Source organism: Oryctolagus cuniculus, chromosome 6 (genome assembly GCF_051225735.1).
Source record: "Oryctolagus cuniculus isolate XC-2025 breed Fujian yellow rabbit chromosome 6, ASM5122573v1, whole genome shotgun sequence".
NCBI classification, from domain to species: domain Eukaryota; kingdom Metazoa; phylum Chordata; class Mammalia; order Lagomorpha; family Leporidae; genus Oryctolagus; species Oryctolagus cuniculus.
In genome coordinates, this window is record NC_142872.1 from 149,496,981 (window position 1) to 149,511,704 (window position 14,724).

The 14,724-nt window shown below is 46.1% G+C and overlaps 1 protein-coding gene across 8 annotated transcripts in view; it reads right to left on the bottom strand.

Moving 5' to 3' along the window:
• ATAD2 (ATPase family AAA domain containing 2) overlaps window positions 1–14,724 on the bottom strand; it is a 93,410-nt gene that overhangs the window by 63,868 nt on the left and 14,818 nt on the right. The window contains exon 1 of one of the 8 annotated variants that reach the window (XM_002710761.6): window positions 11,381–11,994. The exons of 5 other annotated variants lie outside the window; for them this stretch is intronic. In XM_002710761.6, coding sequence (XP_002710807.2) covers window positions 11,381–11,548 — 168 coding nt within the window. In that variant the 5' untranslated portion in view covers window positions 11,549–11,994. Of the gene's footprint in view, window positions 1–11,173; window positions 11,267–11,380; window positions 11,995–14,724 lie in introns of those variants that run through there. 2 more of the 8 variants (XM_070075457.2, XM_070075453.2) reach the window with 2 other exon arrangements.

A 14,724-nucleotide genomic window follows, 5' to 3' on the forward strand; every position in this document is an offset into this window, starting at 1 on the left:
TTCAAAATATTTAAACCAATGAGAAGAAAACCCTGACAGTGACTTAAAACTGTACAAGAGGGATTGGTGTTGTGTCATAGCAAGTTAAGCTGCTGCTGCTGATGCCAGCATCCCATATGGGCACCGGTTTGTGTCCTGGCTGCTCTGCTTCCAATCCAGCTCTGTGTCAAATGTCTTTCTGCCCTAAGTTAGAAATTGTTAGAAGAAAACAAAGGCAGAAATTGTCAGTCTATGGATTTGGCAATGACACCAAAAGTAGTAACAAAATGAAACTTAGGTTAGAGTTCATAAAAATTAAAAACATATATCAGGGCCGGCGCTGCAGCTCACTAGGCTAATCCTCCGCCTAGCGGCGCCGGCACACCAGGTACTAGTCCCGGTCGGGGCGCCGGATTCTGTCCCGGTTGCCCCTCTTCCAGGCCAGCCCTCTGCTGTGGCCAGGGAGTGCAGTGGAGGATGGCCCAGGTGCTTGGGCCCTGCACCCCATGGGAGACCAGGAAAAGCACCTGGCTCCTGGCTCCTGCCATCGGATCAGCGCGGTGCGCCGGCCGCAGCGCGCCGGCCGCGGCGGCCATTGGAGGGTGAACCAACGGCAAAAAGGAAGACCTTTCTCTCTGTCTCTCTCTCTCACTGTCCACTCTGCCTGTCAAAAAAAAAAAAAAAAAAAAAAAAAAAAACATATATCAAAGGACCTATCAATAGAGTGAAAAGGTAACAAATATAGAATGGAAGAAAATATTTACAAATCCTATTTCTAATAAATTGTCTATATAAAGAATATATAAATAAATAAATCATGAAAGCCACCAATTAAAAATTAGCAAATGAGATGCTTCTTTAAAAATGATATACAAATGACTAATAAACACATGGAAAGATGTTCAATAATCAATAAGTCATTCACTAAATGTAAATCAAATCAAAGTGAGAAAGTACCTCACATCCTTAGCATGGCTATTTACAAGTATTAGGGAGGGCTGTAGAGAAACTGTAATTCTTTCACACTACTGGTGGGACTGTAAAATGGTAAGATGATTCTTTAAAACATTAGAACAGAAATATTATATTATCCAACAATTCCACTTCTGGATACATACACACACAGAAGCAAAAGCAGGGATTCTTAACAGATATTTGTATAACCACACTCACAACATTATACATAACATTACAGAAATAGAAGAAATTCAACTATCTCCAAAAAAATGAATGTCTAAAGTGGGATGCATACAATGGAATACCTTCCTTAAAAAAAAAAAGTATAACATGCTACAACATGGATGAACTTCGAAGACATTATGCTAAGTAAAATAAGTAAACCATAAAGGAATATATGTCAAATGATTCCTTTTCTTATAAAATTCCTAGAGTAGTCAAATTCAGAGACACAGCCTGGAACAGTGGAAGGGTGGGGATAGGGAATTACTGTTTAATGGATGCAGTTTGTTTGAAGATACAAGTTTTGAGACAGATAGTGGTGATAGTTGCAGAAAAATGTGAATGCAGTTAATGTTACAAAATTGGAAATTTAAAAATGGTTAAAATATAATTTATTATCTATATGTTACAGATATTTTGCTACTATTTAAAAAGAGAATAAAAGACTCCTGGAGTTAATATAAAAGACTTTCCCCCCCTCCAAGGTAATAATACAGGTGAAACAAAAAGAATCCTATAACTTAGAAAACAATCTAGGGAGCAAGAAGGCTCTCCTCAACAGTGTGTAGGAAAAAAACAACACAGGTTTTTTGCAGGTCCCCTCCATAAAGGTGCACAATGAGAAATCTGAAAGTAGCAGTTACTTTCAAAAAAACTTCTTATAGGCCGGCGCCGCGGCTCACTAGGCTAATCCTCCGCCTAGCGGCGCCGGCACACCGGGTTCTAGTCCCGGTCGGGGCGCCGGATTCTGTCCCGGTTGCCCCCCTTCCAGGCCAGCTCTCTGCTGTGGCCAGGGAGTGCAGTGGAGGATGGCCCAGGTGCTTGGGCCCTGCACCCCATGGGAGACCAGGAAAAGCACCTGGCTCCTGGCTCCTGCCATCGGATCAGCGCGGTGCGCCGGCCGCAGCACGCCGGCCGCGGTGGCCATTGGAGGGTGAACCAACGGCAAAGGAAGACCTTTCTCTCTGCCTCTCTCTCACACTGTCCACTCTGCCTGTCAAAAAAAAAAAAAATTTCTTATAAAAGCAATATCCACCCATTATAACTGGAAAAACAAAGAAATACACCAAGATGAAAATGTCTCCCTTATATTCACAGATAATCATTTCTTCCCGATGCATATTCCTATTTGTTTTGTTTTGTTTTGTTTTGAACATGAAAGGAAGAGAAACACAGCGAAACAGACGGATCTTCCATCACTGGTGCACCTCCCCCAAAAGTCTACAATAGCCAGAGCTATACCAGGTTGAAGCCAAGAACCTAAAAATCAATCTGTGTCTCTCACATAGGTGGCAAAGACCCAACAACTGGAGCCTGCTGCCTCCCAAAGTGTCCTTTAGCAACAAGCTGAATCAGAAATGCAGGTGGAAGTCAATCCACATGCAGGCATCTTAAATGCTGGGCCAAATTTTTGCATCCCTCATCCTGTATTTTTTAAACTGAAATAATACTATATGTCTTATACCTTTCTTCTAATAATGTATTTTTGTACGCCATTTATTATTCTAAAAATCATTCTAAGAGAACACTATTTCAGTCACTATACAAATCTATTTAATTGCATAAAGTACTACATTGAGGCTATCTTCTACATGTTTTTGGTGTTATAAATACCTCTAGATGGATCATCTTATGTACATCTGATTTCCTAAGAAAAACTAGCAGTTACTAAATCAACACCATATTTTAAATTGGCTAACCAAACTAATTCTCAAGATAAAGTAAGCACCAACTGTTAATAGTAATTAACAGTGGGGCCGGCGCTGCGGCTCAATAGGCTAATCCTCCGCCTAGCGGCACCAGCACACCGGGTTCTAGTCCCGGTCGGGGCACCGGATTCTGTCCCGATTGCCCCTCTTCCAGTCCAGCTCTCTGCTGTGGCCCGGGAGTGCAGTGGAGGATGGCCCAAGTCCTTGGGCCCTGCACCTGCATGGGAGACCAGGAGAAGCACTTGGCTCCTGGCTTCAGATCAGTACCACGCGCCGGCCACAGCGCACCGGCCATTGGAGGGTGAACCAACGGTAAAAGGAAGACCTTTCTCTATCTCTCTCTCACTGTCCACTCTGCCTGTCAAAAAAAAAAAAAAAAGTAATTAACTGTGGATAACAGAGATGGAGCTTTCACTTTCTATTCTTAAAATTTTCACATTATCACCACAAAAAAAATCCAAGTAGAAAATAAAGATAAAATAAACAATATGAAACTACACTTGGAGATTTATTTTTTGTTTTTTAAAAATTTTTAAAAGATTTTTTTATTTATTTGAAAGTCATAGAGTTACACAGAGAGGAGAGTCAGAGAGAGTCTTCTATCTGCTGGTTCCCTCCCCAATTGGCCACAACAGCTGGAGCTGTGCTGATCCGGAGCCAGGAGCTTCTTCCAGGTCTTCCACACAGGTGCAGGGGCCCAAAGTCTTGCGCCATCTTCTACTGCTTTCCCAGGCCATAGTAGAGAGCTGGATCAGAAGTGGAGCAGCTGGGTCTTAACCAGTGCCTATATTGGATGCCGGCACTGCAGGTGGTGCTTTAACCCACTACACCAAAGGGCCAGCCCCTGGAGATTTTTTGAGGGGGGGAGGGGGGGGCTAAGATCTATTTACAGATGGCATTGATTGTTTTTGTTTTTTTTGTTAATCATTTTAAAGGCAGAGAGAGACAGAGGGAGCTCCCATGAGCTCCAATGTCCACAAAAGCTGAGCCTGGGTTGGGCCAGATTAGGCCAGGCAGAAGCCTTGAGCCAGGAAGCAGGAACTCAATCCAGATCTGCCAAGTGGGTACAGCAGGAAATCAACTGCTTGAGCCATCATCAACTGCTGCATCCCAGATTCTGCACTGGCAGGAAGCAGGAATTAAAAGCTAGAGCTGGAATTCAAGACCAAGTACTCAAAAATGTGATGCAGATGTCTTAACAGCTAGGACAAACACCTGTCCCTGATAGTTGTTCAAAAGTGAAGTTTTAAGAGTATAAAATATATACCTTACTAATTTCTGTTATGATCTTACAGAATCAGTAAGTTAGTACAGGGAGCAGGCAAAAATAGAACAAAAAATTTTCCTTAAACACAAATTGCATGACCAAATTTTATATTTCTAACAAAAAAGCATGTACGTGTGGTCAGTTGGTTGAGTCAATTCAAATACACTTCAACAAACAAGGACTTTAAAAATCACAGTTCTAATAATGACTTATACAGTGCTTACTGAAAGCCTAAACAGCTATATATCCCAATGCACAATGCTACATGTATTATACCAATTGTAGCTGTGTTCTTAGCTCCGTATCAAAGACAACACTAGTCAATTTCTCATCACTGATATATTCCACAAACTCCAGCAATTTCGTTTCTGCCTCCACAGCTCTATTTTTTTTTTCTTAAAGATTTATTTATTTGACAGTCAGGGTTACAGAGGAAGAGATTGATCTCCACCCTCTGTTTCACTCCCCAGATAGCCACAACAGCCAGGGCTGGGCCAGGCTGAAGCCAGGAGATTCATCCAGGTCTGTGGGTACACATGTGCACACTTGGACCATCAGCAGGGAGCTGGCTCAGAAGTGGAGCAGAAAGGACATGAACTGGGGACCATATGGGATGTTGGCATCATAGGCAGCAGCTGCAGCTTTACCCACAGTGCCACAACGGCAGATTCACAACTACCTTCCAATCTAATGTAGCTAAATGTAACAGTCTCGTTGCTATCTGACTTCTATGGAACTGACCACTCCCTTCTTTAAATACTCTGACTCCACTGTTTACATGATTCAACCATTTCTCACATTTAAAACACAGCAAATGGGGAAGGTATTTGGCCTACCAGTTGAGATGTCAGTTGGGGCATCTGTATCCCATACCAGTGTGCATGGGTTCTTCAAGTCCTAGCTCCACTCTCAATTCTAGCTTCCAGTTGATAATGTATTTTGAGAGGTAGCTCTAGCACCTGAGTCCCTGTCACCCATGTGGGTGACCAAGATTAACTTGCCAGCTTTGGCTCCTTCACCTGGGACCACTGCAGGCCTTTGGGGGTCAGGGGCTGTGGGGAGTTGTGGGGAGCAACCCGGACTAGACGAAGTTACTGGAATTAAGACTTATTCTATACATCTGCTCTCCCACAATATGGCGCTGAGAAGGGAGAAACAGCTTCTACACAGCTGCCTCCAGTTCAACCAATAAACTGTAGGACCTGCTCCTGATTGGAGGAGAGCAGCGTACTTGGCGTGTGGGTAGCAGAGTTGGGATTGGTGGAAGAGGACTATAAAGGAGGAGAGAGACAACATGCACCAGGAACATCTAAGGGGAACATCTATCCGAATAACATGTGAGCAGCCCCCGAGAGAGCCGGCCGGCGGTGTGCCGCTCCCCCGCGGAAGTGGGGAAAGTGGCAGGGGGAACCGCCCTTCCACGGAGGTGGAAGGGACGGTAGCCAACCCGGGAAGAACCAGCAGCAAACCCGGGGAGGGCCGAGCAGACGAAAGAACAGCGCAGGGTCCTGTGTCGTTCCTCCACGAAGAGGGGGAGCGACAGGGAGTGAGGGCTGAACCAGAGGATAGGAGTTCCCTGTCTCTTGAATAAATGTTTTAAAAACAAGTCATTGCATTAGAACTTTATTTATGTATTTTACTGTTTCCTATTTATCCTCAAGGATATGTAGTCCTAACCTCTTATCAAACTGTGGCATAATATTCCCAATGATGTACTCATCTTTTTAGCTACAAACAATTTCATAACCCTTAGAGGTATTTGTCCCTCCATTCCTACTGTTATCACATTAATTTAAACCCTAGTTTTCTGTTTAAATCTATTGTAATATTAATGTATTAAGAACCCACCTATTCTTGGCACATTACAGAGCTGTATAATCTTGTGCAAGTTAAATTGGTCTCTGTGCCTTAGTTTCTGTATCTGTAATGAAAATAATAGTAATTACTTTACAGGGCAAATGTGTGTGTGTGTCTACTAGATACTGTGCCTGGCACAAAGCAACTGCAATTCAGTTGGTAGCTATGACTACTATGAACTTATAACTGGTATTCAAAGCTTTAAGTTTACTGACTATAATTCATTCTACACACTGTCTCCCTATTCTAGCTCCTTAGCATTCCTTAAATAGTTTCAACTTCTAAACCTACAAATCAAGGGCCTTTTCTGGCTCATATCTGAATGTAGAACTGCCATGCCACCCAATTCCAGGGAGCACCAATCACTGCTGTATGTCAAATTCTCCCAACCAAATTTTGTTAGACTTCATTTAGCTGTATGTTTTTTCAGTTTTGTGTTGTGTTATGCTTCAAGTTAAAAAAACAAACAAACAAACAAAAAACAAAAAAAAAACTCACGCTATGCACATCAGTATCAAATTTGGAGTCTTTTGGGCCCTGCACCCCACGGGAGACCAGGAGAAGCACCTGGCTCCTGGCTTTGGATCAGCACAGTACCCCGGCCACAGCGGCCATTGTGGGGTGAACCAACGGAAAAGGAAGACCTTTCTCTCTGTCTCTCTCTCACTGTCCACTCTGCCTGTCAAAAAAAAAAAAATTAATAAATAAATAAATTTGGAGTCTTTCTAGACTTTTAAAATCAGTCTTAGAAAATGCTACCTTCTATGTACTGCAGCATGTTTTACTTTACCTAACAACAGACTGAAGTATAGAAATGCAAGTAAACACAACCCCAAACTCTCATACAGCCATCATATCAAACAAAAAAATCCTACTGTATGTCTTATGTGACACTTTAACATAAGAAAACCCTAAATTTACAGAAAAGAGTTTGTGAAAGTACAGAGAGACAACGGGTAGTTTGACTCTGGAAGAAAAAGAAACTACAGAAAAGGCAACCAAATTCATATGGTTGGTGGGAAGAAAATAAAAATTTGAGAGCTGGAGTTGTGGCACAGCACTTTAAGCTGATGCTTGCAAAGCCTGCATGCCATATAACCACAGGTTTAAGTGCCAGCTGATTCACTTCCAGTCTGGCTCCCTGCTAATGGGCCTGGGAAAGTAGCAGAGAATGGCCTAAATGCTACCTACTCAGGAGACTCAGATGGAGTTCTTGGCTCCTGGCTTTGGCCTGGCCAGCCCTGGCTATTGCGGCCAATGTGGGGAGTGAACCAGCAGATGGAAGATCTCTATCTATTCAAGTAAATAAATAAATCTAAAAAAAAAAAAAAAAGTTCTAAAATGCAACCCAGTCAAATGCACTGAATGTGCATTCCCCAAATTAGGAAATATCCTAATTACAAAAGCTTCATTTTTGGTATGGCTGGGCTTTTGTCAGTGTGACTATACTACCCCTCAAGACTATCCATTTCTTTTAATCCAGTTCTATGCTCACCAAGTAAGCCTCGACTGTAATCTGGTTACATAATGCCTCGATTTCTAAAAGGGAGGAAGGAGTAGGGGGTAGAGATTTTTGCCACACGGCCTGGGATGCTCCCATCTCGTATCAAGAGTGCTTGGGTTCAAATCCTGGCTCATTTTTCAATTCCAGTTTCCTGCTAATGCAAGAGGCAGCAGCAGGTGATGGCTCAGACAGTTGGGCACCTGTCATGCACATGGGAGATGGAGTAAGTTCCTGGCTCCCACCTGGCCCAGTTCCAGCTGTTAGCATCTGGGGAGTGAACTACTGATGGAAGATCTGTGTCTGCCTCTCTTTTAAACAAACAAAAAAGTTAAAAGTTAGAACAAGTACTTTGTATAATCTTTGCTGTAAACCTTAGTCTGGGGGAAAAAAAACCCTTTCCACCCTACATTCTAATTGCTCAATTACCATATATCACTAACATGGCATTAACAGTAAATAATCTCTGTATATTGCTCTGTTTACTCTCCAGTGTCAGTCTAAATTCTTTTAGAGCAATGACAACAACAACAAATATGCATCTATTATATCTTAGGTGCTGTAAACACACTAAGAAAGTCAAAATCCAAGTTCCATGGAGTTAACATCCTCATTTGGGAAAACATAAAATTATTAAAAATCCGGTTACCCAGGGGAAGACCTGGATGGAGTTCTGGGTTCCTGAATTCATCCTGGCCTAGCTCTGCCTGTTGTGTGCATTTGGAGAGTAAATGAGTAGATAAAGACCTCTTTCTCTCTGCCTTTCAAATAAAAGTGAAAATAATTTAAAATTAGAAAATTATAGAGTACAGAAGAAGGTGCAAAGTGTGAAGAGAAAGCAGAATAAAGGGGAGTGACAAGGAAAAGCATCTGTTATTTTAAATAGGGTATTTAAAGGGTTGGCACTGTGGCATAGTAGGTTAAGCCTTTACCTGCAGCACTGGCATCCCGTATGGGCACCAGTTTGAGTCCTGGCTGCTCCTCTTCCGATCCAGCTCCCTGCTAATGGCCTGGGAAAGCAGCAGAAGATGGCCCAGGTGTTTGGGCCCCTGCATCCGCATGGGAGACCCAGAATAAGTTCCTGGCTTCAGACCCGCTCAGCTCTGGCTGTTATGGCCATTTGGGGAGTGAACCAGCAGATAGAAGCGTGCGCGCTCTCTCTCCCTCTCTGTAACTCTGCCTCTCAAATAAATAAATAAATAAATAGGGTTACTTAGGGTAAGCATCATTGAATGGTGAAATTTTAGTAAAACCTGAAAGAGACAGACTCCTAAATCTGAATCAACAGTTTTCCTCCAAGGTATATTTGGGCAAATTGTTTAAGCTTCTATAGCTCAGCTTTCTCAAATGCAAAAAAAAAAAAAAAGAGAGAGAGAGAGAGAGAGAGAGAAAGATAATCATACCCACCTCATAAGGTTATTATTTGTACAATTCTTGTAACACATTAAGCACTGAGTCCGAATTTTTTAGTTTGAAAAGTGAAAGGAGGTAAAGGATATCCAGGGGAAAAAGTACTCCCAAAGAGGCAGAGCAAGTACAGATGCTCTGGTTTCCAGGATGAAGCTAGACCAGTGGATGAAACAGTTTTGTTTGCCTTTGGTTTAATTATCTGAAAGGCAGAGAGACAAAGATTTTCCATTCACTGGTTCACTCCCCAAATGGTACAACAACCAGGACTGGGCCAGGTCAAAGCCAGAAACTCCACCTGGGTCTCCTGCATGAGTGGCAGAGACAAGTACTTGAACCATCATCCTCAGCTACCTCCAGCAGGAATGGAAAGAGAGGCATGACTCAATCCTAGGCCTTGTATATCAGCCTGCATCCTGCTTACTTATCAATACCCGCCCCCCAGCAGTGTTACAGTTACAGGAAGAGAGACAGAGCCACATCTTCCATCCACTAGTTCAAGCCCAACTGTACAAGACCTGCCCTTAGAGTGAATTTTGTAAATAATTAGAAAAGTATGTCATTATAGATATGAAGGGAAGGGAGTAAAGGTACTTCTCTTTCTGTAACTCTGTTCAGTTAACATCCTTACCTTCATGACCACTAATCCTCACTAGCCATGTGGGATTTCACCCCTTTTGAGAAGTGTAGAAACTTGCTGATCAGAGCCAGCATCATGCCACCACCCAAAAAGGACACTTTCTCTCTCTTTATCTCTGCTTAAAAAAAGAAGAGTTTAGAGAGAGAGAGAGAGTGAGATCTTCCATCCACTGGTTCACTCCCCAAATGGCAGCACCCAAGTCTGGACCAGGCCAAGCCAGGAGCCTGGAACTCCATCCAGGTCTCCCATGTGGGTAGCAGGGGCCCTGCTTTCCCAGGGCCATCAGCAGGGATTTGGATCCGAAGTGGAACAGCCAGGACTCAAACCCATTACCCAATGGAATGCTGGCACTGCGGGTGGAGGGTGGAGGCTTAACCTTCTCTACCACAGTGCTGGAGCCAACTCTGCCTTTCAAAAAAAAAAAAAAAATTAAAGAAAGAAACCTACTGCTCACACTGATAACCTTGGATTCAAAACTAACGTTGTCTTAAACAGTATATGTACTTAAACACTTTTCAATACATCATTAGAGTCACAAGATCCAGCATCCTTCTGCACATAACATTCAATAACGACTGAACTACTTTTCTGAACACAGGTTACTACTCAAGTGACCTGAATTCAGTTCGTAGGTGCTTGGCCTCCCCAGAACTCTGCCAATTCCCACAATGTGACGGAGAAATAAATTCTGAAAGTCAGGAAATAATCTGCCTTTTCAGTTCAGATCACAACTTCAGAAACTGGAATTCCCCTTGTGAGAGGAGCCACCACTATGGGGCATCCACAAAAGATACTGACCACTAATTTCACAGAGTCATCTTCATTCAAGATCTTAATAAAGACCTTCCTAAGAGACTGAGCTACAAAGGACCATGCTTTGTCATTCCCATCACACACTCTCAGGCTGACTTCCACGTGCCCAATCCTCTCTCCCATGCCTATCTGCATTCCAACTACCTGCCTCAACCTTACTAGTGCGGCCTTCTCATCTTCTCCAACCTCTTGTGAATGCTGTTCCCTCCACCTGCAGCTGGGGCGGAGAGGTGAATGGGAGACGGCGTCAGCCTGGACTCTGCCCATCCAAAACCTTATCTGTACTGCAGACCCAGGAGGAGAAGCACTTTGCCACCTCCGTGCAAACTTCCCCCACAGCCACTGCTTAGAACTGCAGCGAGATGTAACAGAAAGAGAAAGCTTTGCGAGGCTGAGAGGCGAAGTTCCAATTTTAGATCTGCCCATGACCGGTTCTGAGTCGCTTCATCTGTCAAACACACGACCAGTGAACTACGCATCGGGGGCTTAATCCTGGTCTGACCCCCGGAGTCCTCCCTACCGAACCCCACCAGATCGGAAATGGAGGTCGAGAAACCTGATCATGACAACCTCTACCCGCGTCGTCCCTAACCCGTTAGTCACGCGTCCGGCAGGCAGGCAGGCAGGCAGGCAGCCGGGAAACACGTGCGGCGCCGATCTGGTTGGTGCGGCCCTCGGACAGCAGCCGGGGCGCTGGGTCGGGGAGATGGGGGTGGGGAGGGCAGCCCCAACATCCCCGGCTCGGCCCCACACTGCACTTCAGCTCGGGCGGGCTTCGGCTTCCTCCTGCGTCAAAGTAGGTGCTAACCAACCGCTCTCACCCCTCTCCGGGCCGACCCCGACTCTTCGCCCCGACCCACAGCGGGGCGGCTCCGACCTCGAGAAGCCTTCCATTTTCCTAGTCCTGCACCACACTCCCCTCCCCCCAACCAACCGCCACCCCGAGCTGCGCCGCCCACCCCCGGGGCCGCTGCAGGCGCCGGGCCGCGAGCAGTCCCCACCCGCTCGGCCCCAGGCCCGGTACTCACGCCCGCGGCGGCCGCGGTGACGGCAGATTTCGCCGCCGCGCCGGCCGAGCGCAGCCGCCTCCGGCCGAGCTGCTCCAGGCTGAGGAACTCGTTGGACAGGTCCAGGGAGTCCGTGGCCGAAGTAGCGGAGTGGCCGTGCAGCTCCAGGCTGCTGCGGAGGACCACCATCTTCTCGCGACGTTCGTTCGGGCGCCCACGGCGGGGACAGAGCTCGCGCCCAGGGCGGCAGCAGCTCGGGCTCTTCCGCGCTCCGAATTCTGGCGCCACAAGCTCCGCGCCAGCGGCCGCAGGGCGCGCGCCCGGGATCCCTCCGCCGCCTGTCCCGCCCACTCCCTCCCCACCCTGAAGCCGAGGGCTCGGAACTCCCTCAGCTCCACAGCTCAGGAGAGCGTACCGGAGTCGAGGCGACCGGGTCGAGGCCTTGAGCGGATAGCGGAGCGACGACGCTCGCTTTTTGTCCTTATATAGTTCCGACGCGTGGGACTCGGCGGAGGGAGACAGTTGGCAGTGGTGCGCAGTCCAGTTTGGAATTTTGGCGCGGGGACCGCGGCGGGGGAAGGGAGACCTCCGCGCGCTCTGATTGGTTGGCGGCGCCTGCGTCTCCTCCCCGCCCCTCCCGACACCTGCCTGCGGCTTCCCGCCTTCTGGGATTCAAATGCAAAATACCTAGTCCTTGACTAGGGGAGTCGAGCCCTTGGCCTTTGACAGGGTTTGACTTTGAGTGTTAAGGGCTTTCTACTGCTGATGTAACCAAAACAAACGACCCAAAAGAAGGAAAACTGAAGGAGTTTAACAGGAGTCCTCTAAATAGAATGCAATAGTCAGACACAGCCTGTGCCCTGGCCCACGTGGGTGGTCGTGAACAAATTAGTAATCTCTCTGGGTCCTAATTTCCTCATCAGGAAAAAATAATAAGAAGAACACCTAAGATCCTAAGGTGTTATCGCACCTTAGCACCTGTATGTGTGGGGCTGGCTTTGTGGCTCAGTGAATTGAGCCGCTGCTCCCTACACAGCTACTCCAGCTTCCAATCCAGCTCCCGGCTACCGTGCCTTGGAACGCAGCAGCAGATGGTCCAAGTACCTGGGCCCCTGCCACCCACCTGGGAGACCAGGATGGAGTTCCTGACGCCTGGCTTCAGCCTGGCCCAACTCTGGCTGTTTGAGTGACTCAGCAGATGGAAGATCTCTTTCTTGCTCTCTGTCACTCTGCCTTTCGAATAAATTAATTAAAAAAAAAAAAAAAGAACTACGTAAGCCTAAATTAGGTGTTCACACACGTTTGTTACCATGGGCGCATTACAGAAAATGACTTCTCGAAGATGACAGCTGTTATCAGTCGAGTACTTTGGAGTGGATGACAGCATGCAGAAAGATCAAAATGTGAAGGGAGTCCTAGGACACCAAAACCAAAACCTATTTACTGACTTGGATAGCTACAGTGTATTAAGTCAACACGCGCTAAATACTTACTGAGCATGGATTACCGGCCAGGGCCAGGCATGAAGCGTGGGGACGCAACAGTAAGCGGGAAGAACACAAAGGCTCTCATAGAACTCAAACTTTAATGGACAAGGAAAAACAGGAAGTAGAGAGGTACTTCAAAAAGTTTATCGAAAATGAAATTAAAAGATAAAAATTCATTGAAGTGGGCGTTTGGTCTTTAGAGGTTAAGAGGCCCATGTCCCACAGGCAAGGACCTGGCTTCCATCTCCTAACTTCACTTCCTCTACAGCAGTTCCGGGGAGGCAGCAGGTGATAGCCCAAATAATTGGGTTTTCTGTCGCCCATATGGGATACCTGGATTCAGTTCCCAGTTCCTGGCTTCTGCCTGCTCCAAACTCAGCAGTTGCAGGCATTCAGGGAGTGAAAGGGGGAGGAGGACTTTCTCTCTCTTTCAGTATTCTGTTTTTCAAATAAACAATAAATAGATACTTGCAAAAATTATTTCTAAACACATGAGTCATACTTTGGAAATTTATATTCATTAAATAAAAGATTAAAAAAAATTATTTCTAGATCTATGCAGATGTTTTTATAATCCTCATTTTCTTTGAACTTTTTGAAGAAGCCTCATTTGTCAGATAGTGAGAGAAGAAGTGTAAAGTAGGGCAGGGGAAGGGGAGAGTGTGATCTTCATTATTTTTCTACTTATTTATTTATTTTTATTTGAGAGGAGGGAGACAGAATTCCCATCCACTGGTCCACTCCCCAAATACCTGCCAAGACTCAGCTAGAGACTAACTGGAGCTGAGAACTCAGTTCAGGTCTCCGTTTGGCTGGCAAAGACTCAACTACTTGAGCCATCACCTGCTGCCTGCTAGGGTGTGCATTAGCAGGAAGCTGGACTCAGGCGAGAACAGACACAGGAACCCTGGCACTCAAATGTGATATGCCGGCGTCCTAGACAACATCTTAATGCCTAGGCGAAGTGTGTAATTTTGAACAGAATGATTGGGGAAGGTCTTGCTGAGAACTCTGAACAAAGACTTGGTGTAGTTGGATGTATCTGGGAAAAGAGATGCAGGCAGAAGGGAGGGGTGGACACGAGGACCAATGAGTGGGGGGGAGCACTCTAGTTTCACAGAGCTTACCTTCTAATGTGGGGTTAGTTGATAAACAAGATAGCATCATGGGGCTGGCTCTGTGGCTCAGCAGGTAAAGCCATGGCCTGCAGCACTGGCATCCCATATAGGCACTGATTCGAGCCTGGCTGCTGCACTTCCAATGCAGTTCCCTGCTAATGTGCCTGGGAAAGCAGCAGAGGATGGCCCAAGTCCTTGGGCTCCTGCACTCACGTGGTATACCCAGACGAAGCTCCTGGCTTCAGTCCTGGCCATTGCAGCCATTTGTGGAGTAAGCCAGCAGGTGCAAGCTCTCTCGCTCTCCTTTTATCTCTCTATAACTCTGCCTTTCAAATAAACAAATCTTTTAAAAAAATAACATCATCATAGCAGGTGATAGGAAGAGAATGAAACAGGGTTCTGTGATAGGCATTGGCTGGGTGGGTGAGAGGGAAAGAGAAGCTATGGTGGAAAAATTTTTTTTTTTTGACAGGCAGAGTTAGAGAGAGAGAGAGGTCTTCCTTCCATTGGTTTACCCCCAAAGGCTGCCACGGCCAGAGCTGCACCCGATCCGAAGCCAGGAGCCAGGTTCTTCCTCCTGGTCTCCCATGCAGGTGCAGGGCCCAAGGACCTGGACCATCCTCCACTGCACTCCTGGGCCACAGCAGAGAGCTGGACTGGAAGAGGAGCAACCGGGAGAGAATCCGGTGCCCCGACTGGGACTAGAACCCAGGGTGATGGCGCTGCAGGCAGAGGATTAGCCTAGTGAGCCGAGGCGCCG